This window comes from Emys orbicularis, chromosome 1, assembly GCF_028017835.1.
Source record: "Emys orbicularis isolate rEmyOrb1 chromosome 1, rEmyOrb1.hap1, whole genome shotgun sequence".
NCBI classification, from domain to species: Eukaryota; Metazoa; Chordata; order Testudines; family Emydidae; genus Emys; species Emys orbicularis.
In genome coordinates this window covers 129,950,544-129,976,173 of record NC_088683.1, presented here as the reverse complement: position 1 = coordinate 129,976,173, position 25,630 = coordinate 129,950,544, and the positions used below count along the sequence as shown (strand labels likewise).

General features: G+C 42.2%; 1 protein-coding gene across 1 annotated transcript; it reads right to left on the bottom strand.

Annotated features, from left to right (window-relative positions):
* Positions 1 to 260: 260 nt before the first annotated feature.
* On the bottom strand, positions 261 to 24,727 carry TSPO (translocator protein). The gene is made up of 4 exons (XM_065420663.1): positions 24,623 to 24,727; positions 6,907 to 7,108; positions 1,987 to 2,125; positions 261 to 515 (listed from the first exon to the last, which is right to left on the bottom strand). Exons 2-4 carry the CDS (start codon positions 7,086 to 7,088, stop codon positions 342 to 344), a joined length of 495 nt encoding a protein of 164 aa, XP_065276735.1. The 5' UTR covers positions 7,089 to 7,108; positions 24,623 to 24,727; the 3' UTR covers positions 261 to 341.
* Between the last annotated feature and the right edge of the window lie 903 nt (positions 24,728 to 25,630).

Genomic DNA, 25,630 nt, shown 5'->3' with positions numbered 1-25,630 from the left:
CAATTCACATTAATTGCCAGTAGTAGTTAAAAATGCTATCCATTACATTATTTTTTTTATATGTAATCAACAGCACGGGCAATAGGAGAGCATGCAGATTAAACCACTTCATTTACTGTGCTATTAAATTCACTCATGCACACATTCCATTCGGACTGTGTAGTAAACCAGCATTTGAATGTTGAAATGAACATCACTCTGACTGTATTTAGACATGACCTATTTTTAACTGTCTAATACAGTAAGTACTTCACGCAACAGTAAAACAGGATTGTAATTTTATTTGGGAAATGCATAAAAAAAATCTTCTGCCTTGATATTCTCTTCCAGAAGGTTCTGTATTAAGATTGCTTCTTCTTTTTATTGTCCTTCCAAATGCGGTAATTGAGCACAGAAGCCAAAGTTAACCAAGCTAAATAAGGGAACATCAAATATGCTGCTTTCTTGTTGACATGGTACCAGGTGACAGTTGTAGCTGTTGCTGCACCACTAGTGAGTAGGAGATCGACCAACCCCTGAAACAAAATAAGGTGGTTAGTGTTGTTTTACATGCTGCATTTTTGTTCAAGACAGTATGTAGATATTTGCACAAATTCATACTAAACCTTTTTTTGTGAAGAGTTCTGAAACACAGTGGCAAGTACATGCTAAAAAAACTTAGAATGCCTCTTGCTGATACATGAATTTGTGCAGAGTGGAGACTGATGCTTCTTGTGATCGGTTTGAAAAAGGAATCATTTGCTCTTAACAGGACTGAGCTGACTTTGGAGACATTTTCATACAAATATAGAATAAATGCAAAAAGCTAAAATTAATGCAACATTAAGCCTAATATGTCATGTATTAAATTCATAGCATTCACATCAATAATACTAAATTAATAACTCCAAAAATTCCAAAAGTTAAGTTTGTGTTTTTGAATTTCTTGACTGTTCAGTATTTCAGGGGTGGTGGTTAGGGTGATCTCCTGCAATTTAGGAGACTGCTTCAAATCCTTGCTGTGCTGCAGATATCTTGTGTGACCTTACGCATGTTAGTGTTCCCATTCTGCATCTGTAAAATGGGGATAAGAGTGCTTCCCAACCTCACAGGGGCACTGTGCAGGTAAATACATTAAATGCTCCAAGGTGCTCCATTACTATGGTAATAGGGTCATGTAAGCAGGGCCGGCTCCAGGCACCAGCTTGCCAAGCAGGTGCTTGGGGCGGCCACTCCGGAGAGGGGTGGCACGTCCAGCTATTCGGCGGACGGTCCCTCACTCCCACTTGGAGCGAAGGACCTCCCGCCGAATTGTCGCCGCAGATCGCGATCGCGGCTTTTTTTTTTTTTTTTTGCGCCGCTTGGGGCGGCAAAAACCCTGGAGCCGGCCCTGCATGTAAGTATCTAAGAGAGCTGTGTAGTAAAAGAACCAGTCAAGTAGTTCATAGGGTGGTTTATATCAGAGACTAGCTTTTTTCCCCCCAGACAGCAGAGAATTATTAGTGCTATCTAAAATTGACACTATTACGAGTCATCTCATAGTAAATTAATTTTCACAAGAATTTGTCTAAAGGACCCCTAGGAATTTTACCTTGGCATAACTGTATTTACTTTTTTCAGAGTAGCAGCCGTGTTAGTCTGTATCCGCAAAAATAACAGGAGTACTTGTGGCACCTTAGAGACTAACAAATTTATTAGTCTCTAAGGTGCCACAAGTACTCCTGTTGTATTTACTTTAGTCATATGAATTATAACTTCTGTTAACAAAGGGTTGGAAAAACACACACTTGAGAGCTAACAATGTAATTACTAGATAAATTATGCACAATCTCGTATGAGAGTATGAGTAATAAAGGAATTTCAAAAATCTGCTACTCAAGCCAAATTTTACTTTTCTGTATGTACCAAAGTTCATTTTCAGAATAAAAAATGCTAAAGTTGGCACCTTGTAACTAACGGTGTAAGGCTATGACGAGACTTTAAATGTCAATATTACTTTATACTTACCCATCCTATTTTGTGAGCTCCAAAGAATATGGGAGTCCATGCCCAGTTTAATGCCAGCTGCCCTGCATACAGCCCAAGTGGAACCATTGACTCTTCATTGAAACCTCCTAACTCCTTCCATACCAGGTAAGAACCATATCTGAATAAAATGAACATGACAATGCAAGTATTCTGGCAAATTATACAATATAATGCATAAACAAATACTTTGTCAAACTAGGTGACTTTCATAGGTAGGGCAAGAAAATTTTTCAAAGAAGTCTGTGACAGGAGTTTCCATCTTATTTTCAAAAGTCACAAGAGTCTAAGTGCATTCACTTGCAAGAGACTTAGGCTTCCAAGTGACTTTTGAAAATAGGATGGCGGATCGTAAGTCACTTAGGCACTTCTGAAAATGTTACCAAGCATTAACTAGAGGTAGGAGCAATGGATTTGGGCTAGAATCCAAAACTGAAGTGCTGATTTATTGTGGAACCTTCAATAAGTGGTTTCGCACCCCTATGCTATTCAGGCAAAATGAGAGAATACATGGTACTGAACCATCCAATAAAAGAAATAAGTAAAAAATTTTGCTGTCGCTATTTTCATTCTTGGATATAGGGGAGCAGATGAACTACTGCATTTTGGACAAATAGAAGTTTGAGTTAAGACCTGAAGACTATAAAAGAAGCAATTGCATTAGTCTAGATTAACTGAATACATTAATCGGTTTCAGAGTAGCAGCCGTGTTAGTCTGTATCCTCAAAAATAACAGGAGTACTTGTGGCACCTTAGAGACTAACAAATTTATTAGAGCATAAGCTTTCGTGGGCTACAACCCACTTCTTCTATATGCATCTGAAGAAGTGGGTTGTAGCCCACGAAAGCTTATGCTCTAATAAATTTGTTAGTCTCTAAGGTGCCACAAGTACTCCTGTTATTTTTGTGAATACATTAATGAGTTTCGGTAACAGTGTTCATTGTGTGGAGTACAGAGATGGTTATTTCAGAAGTTATATAAGCAAATTTTCAAAACCGGGAGATAATCTGGAGGTCAAGTTGAATGAGTAGGTTCCTAACTGGAGCGTGAAGTGTTGGATTTAAATGTCACTTCATCTCCCTCTATTTAATGAAGTGCTTGTCATTTTAAGGTATTAATCTTTTTAAAATGAGTTAACAGAAGTTGAGGCTGAAACAGGCAAGAAGTGAAGAGAGAGAGCAATGGTGAATTTGGGTAGTGTCTGCAGAGAAGTGATATTTTTATAACCATATTTGATTTCAGAAAGGAGGTGTCAAAAACAATCACCGGAGTGAAGAGAACTAGGGGCAAGGAGCTTTTCTCCTGTCAGTGAAATCCTCTTAGTACTGGTTACTGGAAGATCTTCCAGAATACAGCTTTGCAATTGCGAACATACCAGAATTCTCATTGCAATCCATGCCTTTTTAATGCCCATGGAATAGTGCATTCTGGGATAACGTCTTAGTTCACTGAAGGTAAGACAGGATCACTCAGAGATGGGGGATATGAAACTAAAGCTTATTGTGTGCTGAAAGCCTCCCACATAGGGTTGCCAAGTGTCAGGTTTTCAACCCAAACGCCTGGTCGAAAAGGGACCCTGGCGGCTCCGGTCAGCACTGGGGAGCCACAACCAATGGGATCTGTGGGGGTGGTGCCTATGGGTGCGAGGGCAGTGCGCAGAACCTCCCTGGATACCCATGTGCCTATGGGCTTTAGGGACCTGGCAGCTGCTTCCTGGGAGCTGCAGTAAGTGCTGCCAGGACCCCACTCCCCCACCCCAACCCCCTGCCCCAGCCCGGAGTCCCCTCCCACATCCAAACTCCCTCCCAGAGCCCGCACCGCTCCAACACCCTGCCCCAGCCCTGAGCCCCCTCCTGTACCCCAAACCCCTCATCCCTGGCCCCACCCCAGAGGCTGTACCCCCAGCCAGCGCTCTCGCCCCCCTCCTGCACCCCACCCTCGTGCCCCAGCCTAGTGAAAGTGAGTGAGGGTGGGGGAGAGCGAGCAATAGAGGGAGGGGGGATGGAGTGAGTGGGGGCAGGGCCTCGGGGAAGGGGTGGGGCGGGGGTGTTAAGTTTTGTGCCATTAGAAAGTTGGCAACCCTAATCCCACAACCTGGTTAGCTGGATCATTCAGCACAGAAGTCCACTCCTTTTTTACTTTTGCTTTGTGTAGTTCACTTTTAAGTGTTAGTGGGCGCTTGATTTCAGGGCCAGATGAGTGTGTATCCCAAAAGACAGTCTGCTCCTTTGTGTTAGTAATTTGCTAGCTGTTTCAATGTAGCATAGTGTTTCATATTGAGATGAAATCTACATTGTAGGTAAGAATGCACATTGAATTGTGCACCTCGCTGGGCAATGGGGAGCTCCATATGCAGGCTCTGCTCCATGAATATTATTGAACTCTTAAAAATTCACCTGCACATTTTTAAGCAAGATAGATTTTTAATTGTTTAGCTGCAGATACACATCTAAGACATCCACATGACTTTACCAGAGTTCAGTTTCACTCACATGTAGCATGAATAAGTTTATTTTTTATGTGGAAGTAAATAACCCAAGCTTGCATACTGGCTGTTCCTTTTCTAAGGGCACAATTTGATATGCTGTCAATTTGATCACTATCCTGTCAAACAAATGCTTTTAAAAAAACAAAAACGCTTCACATTTCTCCATCACTAGGAGGCACCTAGATACAATTCTGCTTCCAGCTGATTTGCGAAACTGTTGTTAACAAGCAATTGCACTTGTACACAGATATAACTTTGGCTTCTGCTCTTGATCTAGATTTTCTTGCAAATTTGTAAAGTTCAGGGCCAGCCCCTTAGTTACACAACTCTTTGGGAGTGCTCGTGCTCTGCTAGTTAATATCAGTATTGCATGACACAATCCCCAGAATCTTTTGCATGTGTTAAATGCAAATAGAGGAACTGGATTTGTTGGGCACACTGAGGAATCTCTGTGGCATTACGTATACAGAACGCAGTGATCTGGTTTTGAGTATGACTGAGGCTCTGAGAAGAAACACTTAACGCCCCCTGGGATTAGGATCATCATTGTGATTCGTCATCAAGAATAGGTATGATTAGGACATTAACCACGTCTAAGTATCTCAGAATGCACTGTTCTGATGAGGACATACAGGAGTGTATGAAAAACCTTCAACATGTGGATCTTAAACCAAAAAACCTTACCTGGATCTCCTGGTTTATAGTCCGAAACCCAGACACTATTGTTTGCATACTGTACAGTTCATTCAAAGGCATACTTCAGGGACAGACATTTGGTTACATAACTCTTAGGGTGTGTTTTGCCAGGAAACCATCTGACAGCTTTTCTATGGAAAAGCTATCGGGTCTCCCTTCAGCGATCTATTATCCTACCTTTCAACAAAAAGGGTACTTCCTGACTAATCTTACGACGCTGTGATTTCAGAGCTAACTAAATGAGAGACTTTACTGAATACATGGGAGGGAACAGAATAACAAAGATACTTTGTTTGCATGGGGAGGGGGAAAGGGAAGGACACTGTGGTCTGAGCTGTAAAAGACTAGAAGTTCTGAGTTGTAAAAGACTAGAAGGAGCGAAGGTGAGTAGAAATTAAGTGATCAGGCAAGAAGAGACACGATTCAGCATTTATTTTTATGCATATTGCTTCACTACAGTATTTTGCAATAGAGAGCACTATAATTAAGGAAATCTGTAGCATCCCATCATAACTACTTACTCTTTTCTAGAAAGTTTTCCTTTTTGGGGCTGAACTTTCCAGACTTAACAGGCCCAAGGAGTGCAAATTTGAGGAAAATCCCTTCCGTTGTAGTTAAGTGATAGAAGAGTTGGGGCATTGTAGTAGGTTTGTGGGGAGAGACACAACTCCGCTTCAAAGAAAAATTACTTTTTGCAGGGATCTGCGATAATTCAACTATAGCTGACCAAAAATGCACTAAACATGGCATAGGACTAGTCCTGCATAAAGAAGATGTGAAACAAATTGGGGGCACTGAAAGTCACTTTGGAGCTTGGTCATTGCACATTTGCTATGGTTCTCGTAGCCTAATGTGGCCTCCCCTCATGGGGGGCTGGGAGAAAAGCACTTTCTCTTGGCTAGGCTGTTGCTGGGACAGTTTTTGTGTGAGGGAGATCATACCTGTCTAAAACACACAAAACAGTCCAGAAAAAAATCTACTTTATAAATAGTTTAGCTATTTTTTTTAAGAGATGTAGTGATTAGAATATATTTCTTGTATTATCCTTCAGCTTTTCTTTTAAAGTACCGCTAGGTCTGATATTTGGCCCAACACACTTGTGTATCCCTTTCACCATTGCCCATTTCTTTGACAGTAATGGCCTAAGTTGTCATCAGTATTTTAGACTAATTCAGTTAGAGGGCAGCAGATTGTACCAGATAACATGACACCGTTTAAAAGCAAAGGGTTTTATTACAGTGTTTTATAAGACAAGGGCTATAGATTCCTGTAAATTTAACTTACTCTTTACTGGGACAGTCCAAATCTCTATCCCTCATTTATTTACTAATACAGTTAATTTTAGCTAGAACTGTAAGAGGACACATGTACCGGGGGGGGAATAAGATTTTAAAAACCCTTTCAATCAGTCAGCACATTACTTCACAGTTCTATTTCTCTTATTGGGGCAGTCAGAAGCAAATCAAAAATTCCTGCATTTAATACACCTCCCTTGTGCATAAACCTAAAGGGCAGTGTTTCCTAAGCAAGTACTTACCTGTTGAACAGTGCAGGAACAACATTAAGTCACTCTTATAAGCTAATGTAACATATATATCCAATAACATAGCTAACTAGCGTTATGTAGTATGATTCTTTTTAACAATCCAGCTTTGCTATTGTACATTAAGCAACCATCAGACTAGTTAAGTGTATATACACAATATAAAAGACATACCCCATTGATGTATACAGAGTTCCCCAGACAGGGCCAAACATCCAGTTAGGTGGCCGCCAGGATGGCTTTTCAAGAGATTCATACCATATAGGGATTTCTCTCTTTGTTATCATGCCTCCCAAAAACCCTCCTGCATGGGGCAAGAGTGTGAAACCAACAGCCGGGGCCCACGTCGGTACCATTTCCAAGACAGTCGCTGAATCTGAAATAAACCCCAAACACCTGAATGTTTGTTTGCAAAGTGATTTTTAGAATAAAACTCGGGCAAAACACTTACAGATTAAACAGACTTATCTAAAAGATAATTATTGTACTACTTAACTCCTCTTCTAGGGCCTGAGCTAAAGCCCATTTAAGTTAATTTAAAGACTCCAGGCTCACAGACAAGCTGGAACACCTCAAGGATTCTTTTCAGTTTTTCTTTTACAGGCAGTTTTAATCTGATGCATTGTTTATGATTCTACCAACAAAGATTTCTTGATCCATTAAGTCAATCACTGCACCTAATACACTGCTTCCTTACTCATTCATATCTCCTTCCTCGAGCTTGCTTTAGCAGAGGTTTCAGGTTCAAAAACAAACATCCATCTTAAATAGTCTCTCCAATTTTCTGGGGCTGATCCTCAGCTAGTGTAAATTGTTTTAGCTCCATTGACACCAGCTGAGCATCTGCCCCTATATGTTTATCTCTCCAGTCAAAAGGCTTCAGTCTTGTCCGGTGCTGAACATCCACAATGCCCTTTGAGCTCAATGGGAGTTGTTGGACATTAGTGCCTTGCGTGATCAGCCTAAAAGAGACTCACAAACCCATATTTGGATGAATTGTCAGTCATTCACCTCTTACCCCAATTGCTTGTATATTGGTGACACTACTAGTTTTTTTTTTGGCATAGCATTTTACATAGATGGACGGTTTGGTGACAAGATGCAGAACCCTTAAAACAAGTTTTAGAAGTACAATTTACATAGTGCCAAACTGCATTATCCCTCACACAGATTTTCATCCATGGTTAAATAAACTATGTGAAATTCACCCACGTGCAGAGGGTCAGCACAAGGTTTAGGAGCAATATGAGCCCTCCAACCAACAGCGGTTATAGGCATTGGGGGTGAAGTTTGGTTGTCCTAGCTACATTAGCAGAGCAAAGGTAGCATTAAGAATAAATAAATAAGCTGGAAAAGCTCTACCCCAAGTTTTGTGGCCATAAACCACCTGCTATATACAATCCTTATATAGGTTGCCAAAATGATAAGGGATTAAACGCATACCAAAAAGGATAAAATAGAAAAGACGGTTTTTGAATGCCCCGTAGCCAAGTTCATGCAACCCTTTACTTTTATTATTTGCATAGGACTATAATCTTGCCCCGTTCTTTATGTGACGAAGGGTAAGATAGTCCGTTGTTGTAGCTGTGTTGATCCCAGGATATTAGAGAGAAAGGTGGATGAGGTAATATCTTTTATTGGACCAACTTCCATTGGTAAGAGAGAGAAGCTTTCGAGCTTACACGGGGTATGTCTACACTGCAGTTGGACTCCCTTGGCTGGCCTGTGCCAGCTGCCACAGGCTCAAAGGGCTCTGCCTAAGGGGCTGTTTTAATTGCAGTATAGCCATTCAGGCTCGCGCTGCAGCTAGGGTTGCCAGGTGTCCGGTTTTCAACCGGAATGCCCGGTCGAAAAGGGACTCTGGCGGCTCCGGCCATTAAAAGTCCAGTTGGCTGCCCGCAGTGGGACAGACAGAGTGCCTGCCACCTCTACATGGCTCTTGGGAAACTGCCAGCATCTCCCTAGGGCCCCTAGGCATAGGGATGACCACAGGGGCTCCACACACTGCCCCTGCCCCAAGCGCCAGCTCCACATCTCCCAGTGGCCAGAAACCTTTCCTACAACATGCCTTTCAAGATCCATGAGTTGTGTACATGCCTATCACAATGTGTGGTGTATCTCATCCAGTGCACTAAATGCCCCGATAACTACTATATGGGTGAAACCAATCAACTACACACTCGAACTCTCACAGAAAAATAAGACAAGACAAAAACACCTTATCATTTGTGCGTGAACACTTTTCATAAAACGATTGCTCTGTATCTGACCTCTCAGACCTCATTCTCCAAGGAAATCTGTGCAACACCTTCAAAGGATGAACCTGGGAGTTTAAATTTGCAACTTTGCTAGACACTAATAACCAGGGACTGAATACAGATACTGGATTCATGGCTTTTTACAACAATCTGTAACCCACTAACAACCCCCCGCTTCAGTAGTCCCCCCCCCTTTCTTTTCCTCCCTATGACTGGAGGGGTATTAACGGGACACTTCACTTTGAATGGTCCCTTGAAATATGTGTTTACTACTTTGTATTCAGTTGTGACATTGAGTAGCTTGAGAGCAGCTCTGTGTAAGCTCGTCTCTCTCACCATAGAAATTGGTCCAATAAAAGATATTACCTCACCCACCTTGTCTCACAAAATAAGAAACTAATACTGAGGAATGGCTACAGAGCGCTAAAGAGGGGACACAGATGAATAACAAGAGATACTGAAGATCAGTAAGGTAAGAGGAAACAGAAGAGCTGTGAAAGTGCTAAAAGGAGAGAAAATAAAGGTGCAGAGGGTGACTAGTTGTTTCAGAGGCAAGTCAAAGAAATGTGTCCCTTTGATTTGTTAGGGACCTTGGTGAACGTGATATGAATGATTGAGAGCAGAAGCCAGATTGGAGAGGATTAAGGAAAGCCCTGGCAATGGCCTTAGGCCATACAGACAAGAATTTTATATGCGAAGGGGAAGGATAGACTGGAAAAGCAGCTGGGATTGAGAGAAGAATTTTTTCATGAGTGGGTAAACAAGAATGTGCCTTTAGCCTGAGAGAGAAGCCAGAGGGGAGAAGATGTTTTGAATATAAAAGAGAAGATGGGGAGAGCGTGCATGCCCATGAATGGATAAGAGACAGATGGAAGGGTTGGAGGTGGAAAGCAGGCAGAAATCAGAGCCAGAGTCTGTGCACAAGAGAAGAGGGGAGAACTGTGGAGGGGAGAAGAAAACATCCTGCTGGACAGTGTCAATTAAGTCTTTGATGGAGGAGGGAAAGCTGGGAAGAGAGTTAAAAACCTGTGTAGTATGTTGCTACAAGTATTGTTGTCGTGTCTCTTATCTAATATATCCTATATGCAGAGTTCAAAACTTATTTTTACCAGGTCTTTTACATGCAGCACAAGAACGGCAAGTTCTCACATTCCTGCAATTTTTATTTTTATTTTTAAATACCCCTGTGGAGAAGTATCTCTGTTGAAGCATATACTACTTCTCAGGAGTATTGGCAGCGTGAAAGTGACACAGTGCTACTCACTTTCACTACCTACTTCTACTGGGACCCAGGGGAGTGACTACGTATCTGCAGAACCAACAAGCTCTGCTGGGAACAGGAGCTCCTAGTAGTTGTAGAGGATCATATCTCTGCTGCTTTTACAGAGTAATTTGGATGGAGTCCACTAAGAAGGTGAAAATGCCTGTGATCCTATCACTCTGCTGCTCTTATCCTCATTGCTGGGGAAACATGGGGCCCAGTTCTCCACCGCCCTGCAGTTTGTAGAGTCACTTGTACAGTGGATGTAAAATTATATCAAATCAGAACTGTAATGTTTTGCACCCAAGGTGAGTACACAAAGGACAAGTTAGAGGAGAATCTGGCCCAATATGTATAGGAGCAGCAATACAGGGATTATTTTGGAATGGGGGAGAACAGGAAATGAGGGAAGACACAAGACCAGGAAATATCCACAAAACGGGAAGAGGAAAGATGTGCACAAACAGAGGGGGAGGAGGAGAGAAAAGGAAGGGAGCGCTGCAGTAATGGCAGGACATAATTCAGGATTAATTTTGGTGCCCTGCCCTCTGGGCTAGTAATACTAATTAGTAATTATATAGCACTTTTCAAACAGAACTCAAAGCTTTTTGCAAGGGTTAGTAAGCTTTTTTGTCCCTATTTTCAGAGCTGTCCCTAGGGAACGGCCAATCGGGCAACCGCCCTGGGCCGTGTGCTTCGTGAGGAGGTGGGCGGAGAGATAAGGGGGGGGAGGCAGAACCCCCCTCCCAAGCTCTCGCATCCCCCTCCCTCCCAGCGCCTACCGCTGATCAGCGGTTTTGCAGCGTCTGGAGGCGCCTGGGGGCGGGGGGCGGAGGGGAGAGGAGCGAGGGTGCAGTGTGCTCGGGGGAGGGGGCGGAACTGGGCAGGGAAGAAGCGGAGGGCAGGTGGGGCCTTGGGGGAAGGGGGTGGAGTGGGGGCGGGGCCTGGGCAGAGCCAAGGGGAGCACCCCCCGGCAGACAGAAACTTGGCGCCTATGTCCCGGGCCTCGCACCCCCCTAGGGACAGCCCTGCCTATTTTACAGAGGGGATAACTGAAGTACTGTGACTTGCTCTAAAACACACACCAAGTCAATTGCAGGATTAAGATTAGAATTTAGGTTTCTTAACTCCCAGCTCCAGGCCCTGTCAACTACACCACAACCATCCCTAGATAGTAGGAGCACTACAATTCAGGTATTCAATCCTTGGGAATTAGCAACTTGTACCAATCTCTAATGAAAATCAATGGCTGAGTCAAGTAGCAGCACTGACTAACTTAGGAAGCCATGTCCAGCCCTCCATAAATGCTCCATGTGGGCCTTTAGAAAGAGAACGAGTGAGTGAAAGGAGGGAAGTGGGGGGAGGGATCCACACGGACACTGTTCCTGCAAAAAAGAGGAGAGCTGGAAACAAAATGGTAAATAACTAACCAAGGATGAAAGAGAGGAGAAATGCATAACAAGCCAGAGGGGCTAGGAGAAAAGAAGTAATGCATAAAATCCAAATGTGATCAGAGGAGAAAAATATTAAAAGACCTGATTCCAGAAAACCTTACTCTTAGGTGTATCCCTTATGCAAGTTTTCCAGTTGTAGGCGTTTCTGTTACATAAGAGTGTAAAGAAGTAGCTGACACTTAGACCTGAGATGTATAAACACTGGAATAAATTGCCTAGAGAGGTTGTGGAATCTCCATCACTGGAGGCTTTTAAGAACAGGTTAGACAAACACCTGTCAGGAATGGTCTAGTTATTATGTAGTCCTGACTTTGAATGCAGGGGACTGGACTAGATGACCTATTGAGGTCTCTTCCAGTCCTACACTTCTAGGATTCTATGTTCTCCTACCACACCCCCATCCTTGTTCTAGATTTCTTAACACCATGACAAATCACATATAAAGCAGAACCTGCATTAGTTCCAAGCTTTTCTGACTTCACTTTTAGGGGAACTGAATGGCTTTCAGTTGCATTACTTTAGTTTATTTTCAGAGAGGGAACCAGTCGTAGAGCTTACAAAATGCATTTCATAATAGCTGCTTGATAAGGAGTGTTTTCCAACTGTGTGATCATTAAGGGGACACCAACTAGATATCTAGTCACTTTAAAAAAAAAAATGTTCAGAGTGGATTCAGGCACTATACTTGTGTTCTGTGCTGTACAGCACCTAGCAGAAGGTGGTTCTGGTCCATGACTAGGGCTCCTAGGTGGCTCCACAATACAAATACTAATAACACACCTGCTCTTAAATCTGCTGTCCTGTTTTTGTGGTTAAACAATCACATTTCCTATTTTGTATGATGTTTTTCTCAGTCCTATTCCTGTGCGAAAGACCGACACAAACGGGGAAATGATTAACAGGGTGAGTATTCTCCAGTAAATCATGTTGTTGAAAAAATAAAAAGTTATGGCTGGAAGTGTTTCAAGGGACTCATCCATCATCACCCAGAATGTTAAAAAAAAAATTGTAAAGAAAAATGTAAGTTCAAAAGCCCAGAGTAAACATAGAGGAATCAATCCAGTTCCCACACTGCCCTATAACTTTTCATCCCTAGAACACCAACCACTCTTAACTTTACCCCATTATTTGTTCTGTACTGGAAATGTGCAGTTAGATGTATAATGTTTATTAAATGTGTAGTAAGTATTTTAAAAAGTAATATACTTGTAGAGTATATAAAGCTGTCAGCTCTGACTTCTCAGAGTGGAGTAAAGTATGTTTAATATAATTCGAATGACTGATATTTGCTGTTTGTAGCTTTGTATCTAAACCTTGAAAGAATGTATCTTTTAACTATGGTGTAGCAACTAAGTTATGTCACCTTTTTGTACTGAATAATATTGTAGTGATTTTATAACCTCCAAGTAAATTTGTTATTTGACCTTTGTACATAGCTTTATATTCTGACATTTGAAAAGCTAAGGCTCAGTGGGTGGTGTAAGTTAATTGAGGTGATATTGACGGATGAAAGATTATATGGTAGAGAAAAACTGGCTGGATCTTTTAACTATTCATTTTCTAGACTTAATGTTTGGGGATTATTTTGTAGTTGTGGGACTTTGTAAATTATATGTGGGTGTTAAGTGAATTCCCCTTTAAACCTGAACAATTTTTTCTTTACTCATTTTTTGTTTGACTGGTTGTTTTTTTTGGCTTGGGACTTACCCTGTTTTGAATGAGTGCCAAAAGCTTAACCTGGGATGGTATTATTTTAATAGAAGGAGAGGCCTGCTATAATGGACCCAATGAGAATCACCAAAACAGGGGTCCCTTCCTTAGACTTTAGCCAGACTTTAGACTTTATCTCTAAAGGAGATATTGGGAGTTTGGGGGGAGGAAAGGTATACCTTGGAATAGAGGACATTAGAGAGAAATGGCTCTCATGGTTGCCTGTACCTCCCCTTGCATGCCTACTTCTATGCCCCTTGGTCCCCTATAGCTCTTATCCCCCATCCTCTGTTCCCTACCATTATCCAGGCTCTCCCAAAGCTTCCCCATTCTGAAACCAGGAGCATGGCTCTATGTTACCCTTTCATATCCCCTGTCCCAGCCCAAAAAGGAACCCTACAAAAAGTGAAAACATGGAAAAATTGCTAAGGCGGAGTACAAAAGAATAGCACAAGCAGGTAGGGACAAAATCAGAAAGGCTAAGACACAAAATGAGTTGCACCTAGCAAGGGACAGAAAAGGCAATAAGAAACGGTTCTTTAAATACATTAGGAGCAAGAGAAAGACAAAGTATAGGTTGACTACTTAGCGAGGAAGGAGAGCTAATAACTGATGACATCAAAAAAGCTAAGGTTTTTGAATGCTTATTTTGCCTCAGTCGTCACTAAAATGGTTAATGGTGACTAGATTCGAAACACAATTGATATTAACAAAAAGGGGGAAGGAATACAGGTCAAAATTGGGAAAGAGCAAGTTAAAGAATATTTAGATAAGTTAGATGTATTCAAGTCACCAGGGCCTGACAAAATTCATCCTAACGTACTTAAGGAACTAGCTGAAGCAAGTTTGGAATCATTAGCAAGTATCTTCGAGAACTCAATGGGTGGGTCCCAAAGGACTGGAGAAGGGCAAGCATAGTACCTATCTTTACACGGGGGAACATAGAGGACCTGAGCAACTATAGACCAGTCAGCCTAACTTTGATATCTGGAAAGATACTAGAACAAATTATTAAACAATCAGTTTGTAAGCTCCTAGAGAATAATAGGGTTATAAGCATGGATTTCTCAAGAACAAATTATGCCAAACCAATCTAATTTCCTTCTTTGACAGGGGTATTGTCTTTGTAGATGGGGAGAAGCAGTAGAGGCGATATCTTGATTTTTGTAAGGCTTTTAACACAATCCCATGTGACCTCTTATAAGCAAAGTAGGGAAATGTAGTCTAGATGAAATTACTATAAGGAATGTGAATAACTGGTTGAAAGACTGTACTCGAAGAGTAGTTATCAATTGTTCACTGTCAAACTGAGAGGACATATCTAGTGGGGTCCCACTATGGTCAATCCTGGATCTGGTTCTAGTCAATATTTTCTTTTAGGACTTAGAGGGGAGAGCCATTATAAAGTTTGTGGATGACATCAAGCTGGGAGGGGTTGCAAGCATTTTGGAGAACAAGATTAGAATACAAAATGACCTTGGAGAATTGGTCTGGAATCAACAAGATGAAATTCAATAAAAACAAGTGTAAAATACTTCACTTAGGAGGGGGAATTCAAATATACAGTGGTAGTACTGCTGAAAAGAATCTGGGAGTTGTAGGGGGTCACAAATGGAATATGAATCAATAATGTGATGCAGTTCTGAAAAAAGGCTAGTATCATTTGTAACACACAGGAGGTTGAATTTGTCCTGCTCTACTCAATACTGGTGAGGCCTCAGCTGGTGTACTGTGTCCCATTCTGGATGCCACAGTTTAGGAAAGATATGGACAAATCAGAGAGAGGCCTAAGGAGAGCAAGAAAAATGATAGAAAGTTTAGGAAACCTGACCAGTGAGGAAAGGTTAAAAAAACCTGCATATTTAGTCTTAAGAAAAGAAGACTGAGGGGGGACCTGATAACAATCCTGAAATATGTTAAGGGCTGTTTTAAAGAGGACTGTGATCAATTGTTCTCCATGTCCACGGAAGGTAGAACAAAAAGCAATGGGCTAATCTGCAGCAAGGGAGATTTGGATTAGATATAAGGAAAGACTTACTAAATATAAGGGGAGTAAGGTTCTGGAACAGGCTTCTGCAGGAGGTTGTGGAATCCCCATTACTGGAGGTTTTTAAGAACACAGTGGATGCGATGGTCAGGGATGGTCTAGGTTTCCTTGGTCCTGCCTCAGCGCAGGGGGCTGGACTTGACTTCTCAAGGTCTCTTTCCAGCCCTACATTTTTACGATTCTATGTCCCTCCTCATGTCTTCCCATCCAGCACTTCTGCCCCTCAGCATTTCTCCCAGTATCCTACTCACTCACTCATCCCCCCACTTCTGCCAGTTGCAGCAGCACAGTCTTAGGCTGCAGCAGGTCAGTTTATACTTTAAAAAACATGTTAAAATAATTAAACTTCTTTTGTGTACTCATGGTAACTGCACTAGAGTGACCCCAGCCGTTGCAGCAGGAACCAGAAGAAATAGGGAAAAAGAAACAAAATACAACATTCTGCCACTTAAGGCAAAACGCCTCTGTGCAGGGTGTTTCTCCACCATGGTCTAATACGTAGGAAGCCATACTCAAGATTTTCTTCAGCCTCTTCCCCCTTCTCTTTGAGTGAGGGCTGGGGGGGGGAGGGGCAGCAGAAAGGGAGCAAACCACAAAGGAAGGGATGGTTTGCTTCAGCCCAGAGGAAAAGTAAATAGTTCTTAACATAGGTGCCGACTCTGTGGGTGCTTAAGGGCTGGAGCACCCATGGGAAAAAAAATTAGCGGGTGCTTAGCACCCACCGGCAGCCAAGCTCCCCTACCTCCTGCCCACCTGCGGCCCTCGTCTGTCAACTTCTCCCCCTCCCTCCCAGTGTCTCCTGCATGCTGCGGAACAGCTGTTCAGCGGCATGCAAGAGGTGCTGGAAGGAAGGAGGAGGAGCAGGGATGGGGTGTGGTTGGAGGAGGGAAACAGGTGGGGGGGGCCTAGGGCTGAGCGAGGTTTGAATACCCCCGGGGAAAATTAGAAGCTGTTGCCTGTGGTTCTTAACTTAAAAGTCTCTTGTAAATTGTTTAGCCTTTCTGTAGAAGCAAAAGAGCCAGCTTCCCACTTCTCCTTTCTTCCTAGCCTGGGTGTTTCCTGACCCAGTTACCTTCCAGCTCAGGGAGATGAGGAAAAGAGAGAATGACTTTTGTTGTCTCCTCTTTAAATCCCTGTTTTAGTGAGCTACTAGCTAACCCTTTCTTTATCTATCTTTGTGATGGGTATGTATACCCTATCACAACATCTTTAGATTGTACATCTTTATAATTTTGCCACTAATATTACCCTCATCTAAAATTAAAAACACTAAAGGGCACTTCTTGCAGCATGGCCAACAAAACAAATGGTTTTGGTGTTTGTAGGCCTCACCATTTTGGGGATGTGAGGAGTTGGAGGGAGGGAAAAAAAGCATTAGGAATAGTTTCAGAATATCAACAGCAGGGAATATTTTTCAACATCACCATTTCATAACTGCTTTTCTTGTTCACTCCCTCTCCAAAAAACAACCCCACAAAAACAGAACCAGAAATTCTACCAAGGAATGAGATATGGCATGCAAAATCTCAGTGGTGAGGAGGGAGTGGGTTTTTTTCTGGGGTGTTTGCTGGAAGAGTGGATAGTTTGTACTGAGAATCCAGTTTGTTTTAATTATGGAGTGGCTACTACAGCAACGTAACTCAGAAGAAACCGTGACACTGACTAAACAAAGAAAGTTTGTCAAAATACACAAAGTAAAAAAACAAATCTAGAGAAATGTTTTCTTTCACTTATAATAACCTTAGATGTTATCTCTAACAATAGAAGGAAATAGCACTGTAAATTTAAGTTGGTGGTATTTCTCTAAGGACAAAATGTGTGCAATATGGCTTGGAAGGATTAGATTTTTATTGGTAGTATACTAAACATTGATTTCACTGTGCACACACAAACCAACAAAAAACATTCTATCAAAATGAATAGATAAAGTAAGAAAAATACTGTCTGAGAACTTCTTAGATTTTGATTTAATGATATTTACTTTGTATATTTGGACATGTGATATTCATAATTTGTGTTAACTGTTATAATGCTTTAACTTTTTGAATCGGTCATTTAAATAATTGTCTGAACCCTCCCCATAATTTTCTGCAACTGTAAAAATTTAAATCAATAAAAACAAAAACAAAAATTCTGAAAACCCATAATTTTGCACAACAAAATTTAAATCAATAAAAATTAAAAAAGCTTAGATAATATTGATATTTATCAAAAATATTTACAATAAATTTAAATTCTGTCAAGCCTAGGCTCTCAACCTTTCCAGACTCCTGTACCTCTTTCAGGAGTCTGATTTGTCTCGAGTACCTCCAAATTTCCCCTCACTTAAAATCAACAAAATCAGATATAAAAATACAAAAGTGTCACATCACACTGTTACTGAAAAATTTCTTTTATTCCCATTTTTACTATCTAATTATAAAATAAATCAATGAAGATAAATATTGTACTTGCATTTCAGTGTATAGTATATAGAGCAGTATAAAGTCATTGTATGTATGAAATTTTAGTTTGTACTGACTTCACTAGGGCTTTTTAATGTAGCCTGTTGTAAAACTAGGCAAATATCTAGATGACTTGATGTACCCCTCGAAGACCTCTGGGTACCCCCAGGCTACACCCTTGTTGAGAGCCACTGGTTTAGTAGATGTACTTCTGTGACATTTTGTACTAGCTGTACACTTTCAGGACATACTTTATTCCTAGATTTGAGCTGTACTATTCACACCTGGCAGCAGGGATTTCCCTAGCCCTCCCACCCCCCGCCCCCAGTTACATGCAGTGCTGCCAATTTAGTCATTGGTTGGAAATTTGAATTTAAATTGAAACATTAATACACACTTTAAAAGCATACACAGCATATGAGAAAGCATAATGGGTTTGAAAAGTATGAACAAAGACTAGCTTCCTCATATAGCTGTTATTTATGACAATGTCGGCACATTTGTTTCAGCTATATTGGCCTACCTAACAATTTCAAATTATGATTTGTAAGCAAGGTATGAATGAGCTCTCCCCTGACAGCTAGTGATGAGCCAGTGGTGGGTGGAAAGGCTTCAGGACCAGACTGTATTTACCTACTCTGCCTAGGTATCCAGCAGACAGAGCTGTGCTGCCCAAGTGATCAATTTTGGCTGGGGTTGGGTCACAAATCACTTAAGTATTAAATGTGGGGGATATGAAATGTTGTTATCCTTATTGTGTGAGTAAAGGGCAGCAGAACTGTGCTTAGCCTGACTGAATGAGGGGGTCTCCCTCCGTGCTTAATTTGTGCAAGGGTGTGCAGGGCTGAGCCCCAGCACCTCTGGGCTCGGCAGTTCAAAGCCCAGGCACCTCTGGGCTTGTCACATCAGTTATGAAAGTAACAAACTTGCTTGAGCCCCGGCAGCTCTTTCATTACAAATTAAGCACTGGTCACCCCCAACTGAACTGCACTCCCTAAGCAGGAGATTTAGATGCTATATCTTACTGGGGAGGAGGGAACGGGACACGGGTGTTTTGCTTGGTGGTGTGGGCTCTGCCTAAGAGTCACAGGCACTATTTGATCTGCCCCTCTCCTGTTTAGAGATAGAGCTGAGTAGGCTTCATAGAAAGTCTTTTGGTTTGTTAAGTGACCACTAGAGCTGAAATCACTGATAATCAGGTTTAAGTGCTTAGACCTGCTGTGGGACAGTGTTTCTGTGGAAGAGACAGCCCAGCGTGCACTAGCAGTGAGGTTCCCCCACTGAAAGCTGAAATCACTGAGAGCTGGGTGAAACCTCCAGAGACCTACTCACACGGTGGCAGCAGAAGGTGACAGTGCAGAGCCATTGGGGACGAAGTGGTAGAGTGAATGTTGGCATAACAAAAAACAGCGGCCAGAGCATTGGACTATGTTTTAGTGCAGGGGTCGGCAACCTTTCAGAACCTTTCATTTATTCACTCTAATTTAAGGTTTCGTGTGCCAGTAATACATTTTAATGTTTTAAGGTCTCTTTCTATAAGTCTATAATATATAACTAAACTTTTGTTGTATGTAAAGTAAATAAGGTTTTTAAAATGTTTAAGAAGCTTCATTTAAAATTAAATTAAAATGCAGAGTCCCCGGGACCGGTGGCCAGGACCCGGGCAGTGTGCGTGCCACTGAAAATCAGCTCGCGTGCTGCCTTCGGCACACGTGCCATAGGTTGCCTACCCCCGTTTTAGTGACTTCACTCCAGAATGCTAGATTTGTGACTAGATTTGTGATTTTTAAAATGCATTATTTGCCAAGGTCATTATCTCACATCATCGCTATCTCAAGAGGTCATTATCTTGGGGAGTTTCTGTACTAAAATTTTTGATTATTATAATTATTTTTTATGTAAGAATGGCCATATTGGGTCACACCAATGGTCCATCTAGCCCAGTAGCCAGTCTTCCAACAGTAGCTAATGCCAGGTGCTTCAGAGGGAATGAACAGAACAGGGAATCATCGAGTGATCCATTCCCTGTTGTCCACTCCCAGCTTCTGGCGAACAGAGGCTAGGGACACTCAGAGCATGGTGTTGGATCCCTGCCCATCCTGGCTAATAGATATTGATGGATCTAACCTCCATGAACTTATCTAGTTCTTTTTTGAACCCTGTTATAATTTTGGTCTTCACAACATCCCTGGCAAAAAGTTCCACAGGTGACTGTGTGTTTTGTGAAGAAATACTTCCTTTTGTTTGTTTTAAACTTACTGCCTATTAATTTCATTAGGTGACCCCTGGTTCTTGTGTTAAGTGAAGGGGTAAATAACGCTTCCTTATTCATTTTCTCCACACCAGTCAAAATTTTATAAGTCTCTATCATATTCCCTCTTAGTCGTCTCTTTTCCAAGCTGAAAAGTCCCAGTCTTTTTAATCTCTCCCCAGATGGAATCTGTTCCAGACCCCTAATCATTTTTGTTGCCCTTCTCTGTACCTTTTCCAATTCCAATATATCTTTTTTGAGATGGGGTAATCAGAACTGCATGCAGTATTCAAGATGTGAGCATATCATGGATTTATATAGTAAAAGTAGAGGAGCTTGGTTTGCCAGACCGATCAGCTAAGCCAATACTGAAAACCTATATGAAAAGGCTGCAAAACACCATGCCTCTGGACTGCAGAAAACCTTATAAGCCAGTCACTGTCAAAGCCAATTTTAGAAGAACTTAATGAGGCTGTTAAGAATGCTGGAGAGACAACTTAGTTTATGTATCAGAGGGGTAGCCGTGTTAGTCTGAATCTGTAAAAAGCAACAGAGGGTCCTGTGGCACCTTTGAAACTAACAGAAGTATTGGGAGCATAAGCTTTCGTGGGTAAGAACCTCAGATGCAAGAAGTGCATCTGAAGAAGTGAGGTTCTTACCCACGAAAGCTTATGCTCCCAATACTTCTGTTAGTCTCAAAGATGCCACAGGACCCTCTGTTGCTTTTAACTCAGTTTATGTGAACCAACATGGCTGTTGCATCATACTTTCTATTTAAGCAAGAGATACCACACACTACAAACTGGAGGCCAGTGTTAAAGTATCCACCAAGATAGGACAGATCTAAGTAGTGAGGCTGGTGGACTACTTTTGTTACTAAGTTCAGAGAAGACTATCGCCATTCTCCCTTGTAAGTCTACTGTTGAAATCACTTGGGTCATTAAGCAATGTCATCCAGGCAACTGCTACAACAGTAGTAGATCTTTGTCCAGCAATGGAAGCTACCCTTGGATCAATCAGAGATATCAATTGAAAATGTACTGGAAGAAGCAAAGACTTCAGTCCAGAGGTTGACTAATGAAGGTACTTATATTGACTCCTTAAGTGAAGAGGACAAGAAGTGTTTGTTAAGCCAGCTGAAAAAGTACACAGATTTAATTGTTACAAATCTACAATAGCGATTTCTGGATTCTACTCAACCTCTACGTAGCTTTTACAGATGCCTGTCTTATAAAACATCTACAGTTGAGTGGAGTGAGGCACTACCATCAATAGGGCTGCTATGTGATCAGGACAGAATAGAGAATTTTGAACACAGAGTGGAATATCATACAATGAATGAATGAAGATTTAACTTCAACTTCTTGATCATCACTACTGGTTCAACCCAATCTTTATGCTGTGTTTTCTGGGATGAAAGAAGTAGGAATTCATCTCTTGCTATTCCCAGTCACAACAGCTACATCTGAGCATTCTTTTTCCTCATTGAATAGAATTTTGTGTTCTGAAAGAAGTCACCTTCTGCCTGATCATGAGCATATCATGAAGGACTGGAAATAACAGACACACAAGAAGACACCAAAGAGTGCAAAATTACAAGAAGACACCAAGAAGAATGTAGGCTTGAGAAGCCAACTTTAATTGTTGTGATTTTAAAACATGAGTTAAATCTAATAAAACGGTCATGAAACATTTTTCAGTTTTTACTAGGGTGTCATACAGCCCACCTTTGCCCTCATAGTCTCAACCCTCATCAGCCCTCACACACACACACCCTGAACATTCCAACACCCCACCCCAAATTTCAATTCCTGGGGAAATCACTACCTCGCAGTCATTAATATGTGAATCACAATCACCAGATCTGTCTCTGATTGGATGAAATGTAATCTTTTAGGCAGCCACAAATAGAAATAGTTAGCTTTTGCTGCTGTGGCTATTTGGATATTTAACAGCAGTGAGGAGTCCAAAAGGAACCCTCGGCTACAGATTGACTTAACAACCTGAGAGCAGATTCCCTTGATAATGGGGGATGTTATAGGAGAAGCAAGTTATTCAAAGCATTTGCCTTTTCCTGACAGCATGGTCTCAGTAGGGCTTGGGTTCAGCTTGAGCCAGTTGCTCCTCATCCAATTTACCTCAGTTCAACATTGAGAAAGAGGGGAGAAGATGCTGTTTATATTTCATGGGGGGGGAGAAAACAAGCGTAAGGCTGGGTGGTATGTATCCCTATACTGTTGTCAGTTCAGCCCATGTTGTCTCAGTGACTCCTCCAATAACTTCACTTAGATGTTGAATAAGATGGCGAGGAAGACTGTGATTCCACAGAGGAGGGTTCTGGAGGAAGAGTAATATTTTCCCATAATGACCCTTTGGTCTGAGAAGAAGATCTGGCCGTATTACTTGCTATTCCGATTCATTTTCATTCTACTGAGTTAAATGATGCAATTCCTTTTATTGAACTGCTCTATGAAATGACTCACTGTTTGATGTTTCATAACACCAAACCAATGCCAAATGATTACACAAGTGCAAATGCAGGTTTGCATACTTTCACTTCTTTTCCTTGTAATATCTCCATTTGGTGCTCACTTTACTAAAATATGTTTCACTTTAGCCTTTCATGAATTCACTCCATTTCATTACATATATTTAATCAAGATCTCAAAAACAAGCATCCTCTTTTTCCCCCTCTAGGTAACAGGCAAAATAAGCTTGAAGTAAATATAGCAATTTAAGAAGTGAGATTTATTAGAGAGGAAATGCCACTAGTTTAAAATCATACTCAAACTAACTGGAAAAAGCAAATATTGACAATATGAGATTCTGGATGTGAGAGGCTGGAATTCAAGGCCCCCATGAAGCCAAATGAGATAGGAACTGGGACAGGGAAGAGGAGTAACGCTGTTACTCTTGTTAAACCACATGCAACAGTCTACTAGCTAGGGCTTGATTCATTGCTGTTGGCACAGGAGCCAAATTGCCCCAGAGGTTCTATAGTGGTAGGGCAGCTTAAAACTACTGTGGGTTTTAGCACCATATGAATCAGTGCATATTCTGTCTCCCTTGGTCCCATCCTCTCCCTGTTTGACACCACCCACTTTCTGTGCTTTGCTGGCAGCTCCAGGTGCCACAGTAGTGAGCATTTGCACTGCTATAAACCCCCTTCTGGAGATATTCTGCCACCATGGTGCTACAATCCAAGTTCCACTAGTGGAAGCCTGTATTACATAAGGGAAGGTTACTAAGCAGTATTTCCCATCCACTGGCTAGAACCAGCGATCCTTCCCAAATGTTTTCTTGTTGTGTTCATACAAAGAAAATGAGAGAGAAAGAAAAGGAAACTTTCCTGAACATTGTAACTGTAATACTTCAAATGACAGCAAGCCCCTATAAATTAATTGCTGATCTAATAAGAACATTATTAGTATACATTTTATAGCATTTTTATTCATAATTATCAAAGTGTCCCTCAAACTGTACTATGTCTCTATAAGGAATCATTTAACCCAGCACTGAAATGAAGCCACCTTGGGTCTGTAACTCAGTAACCAGGAAAATGAAAGGTACATAACAGGCAGGGCAACACTGCAGGGTTGGCAAAAACACAGGAGAGAGAATCCCCTTACAAAGAGGGCTGTGAGGATAGTGTGGAAGTAAGAGCATGGACACACACCCTTCCCCCTCCCTGAAGGGGGCATTGCTCCCAGCATTTAAGCGGTGTGGTCTGCACCTGCCAAAGGAATGAGTGGGGGCAAGACAGTGTAAGGATCTCGATGATCAGAAAACACACAGTAAATGTTAAATTCCACATAGAATCACAACAGCGCTCTCTCTTTCACCCTGTGTAACCAAGCTAAACTAACATGGACCAAATAAAGTAGCGCTAGTAATAATTAAACTCCCCACCATCTAAGGTGAATCTCATCTGAGAATCTCCACGTGCTTTATACACAGTTAAAGAGGCCTCCCAGCACTACTGTGAAGCAGTCAAGGGTTGTGTTTTACAGATGAACTAACCAGGGTTAAGTGACTGGGCCCAGGCGAGGAATCCCACTCCTTGGCTCTATCACTACTAGGCAAAGCACATAAAAAAAGGTGCTGCTGTTACTGCCGTCCCGATGCTGGCTGTAATATGTGACACCAGAAGACACAGCCTCCGGGTTGCCATTCCCAGCGCTGTGTGGCACCCTGGGGCTAACCTTCCCCCTCTTGCTGTTAGCAGTGTCTCATCGGCCACGAGGTGCGGTATAAGGTGCCATTTCCCTCCACCGCTGCTGCTACAGCCAGGCCGATCGACTAGCATAGGTGACACCCTCCCCTTGCTCCTGCTGCAACTGTGGTTACTGAGAGCTGCTTCCCTTTGAAATTAGCAGTTTCCGCCTCCCTGCGCCTTAATACGGAGCCACTGACTGAAGAGTCTCCGCCAGAAACTCATGTCCAGGGAGGCAGGGGAGAGACTCACCTGCTGCTACAGCCTGAAGTTCGGCGAGGCAGAGGAGAGCTCAGCCCGAAGCCGCCGCTCTATGGACCCAGCAGGGGTGCGGCCTGACGGGCCTGTCCCTCCTACGCGCACGGGAACAGCAGTAGCATGGCCATCGGGGGCGGAGCTGGCTGCTTTGGTGGTGGCTCGGCCCGGCCCTGCCCAGCTCCAGCACGCAGGGGGGGAGGAAGAGAGGGGTGTCTGGTTTGGGGAAGCCATTATTCACTGTGAGGCTTTTGTTGTCGTTGTTTGTCTCAAGTCTGTCCCGCTGCGGGAGGAGGTGGAGGAGTTTGCAGAGACGTTTGCTGTTTGAAATGTCAGCGCTGCGCACTCATAGGAGTGGCCTACCCTAAAGGATCGCATAGCTCCAAGGTTAAATGGTCTAAGTTCCTGAGCCCCTTTGCTTCTGAAATAGTTTAGTGTGTCCACGGTATCAAAGGTTAAAGGGTTCAACTTGTCCACACCCAGCACTCCCTCCAGCGACTGCTGTGGCTGAAGATTGCAGCAGCAGCAGCTATTCTACTATTCTAGACCTAGTTCTCTCCTCTCTTCATATTGTCAGGTTACAAAGTAGCAGCCGTGTTAGTCTGTATCCGCAAAAGGAACAGGAGTGCTTGTGGCACCTTAGAGACTAACAGATTTATTTCAGCATAAGCTTTCGTGGGCTACAGCTCACTTCTTCAGATGCATAGAGTGGAACACACAGACAGAAGATATTTATACATACAGAGAACATGAAAAGGTGGAAGTACGCATACCAATTGTAAGAGGCCAATCAATTGAGATGAGCTATCAGTAGCAGCAGAAGAAAAAACTTTGAAGTGATAATCAAGATGACCCATAGAAGGTGTGAGGAGAACTTAACATGGGGGGGGGGGAATTCAATTAGTGTAATGACCCAACGAGCCCTCGTCTCTGTTTAGGCCTAAGTTAATTGTGTCTAATTTGCATATTAATTCTAGTTCAGCAGTCTCTCTTTGGAGTCTGTTT

Excerpts from the sequence above, each read along its gene's own strand:
- TSPO (XM_065420663.1), bottom strand. The coding sequence starts at position 7,088 with ATGGTACCGACGTGGGCCCCGGCTGTTGGTTTCACACTCTTGCCCCAT. Across the intron at positions 2,126-6,906 it reads ACTCTGTATACATCAATGGG|ATATGGTTCTTACCTGGTAT; the intron begins GTATGTCTTTTA and ends CATTTTATTCAG. Across the intron at positions 516-1,986 it reads GAGCTCACAAAATAGGATGG|GGGTTGGTCGATCTCCTACT; the intron begins GTAAGTATAAAG and ends ATTTTGTTTCAG.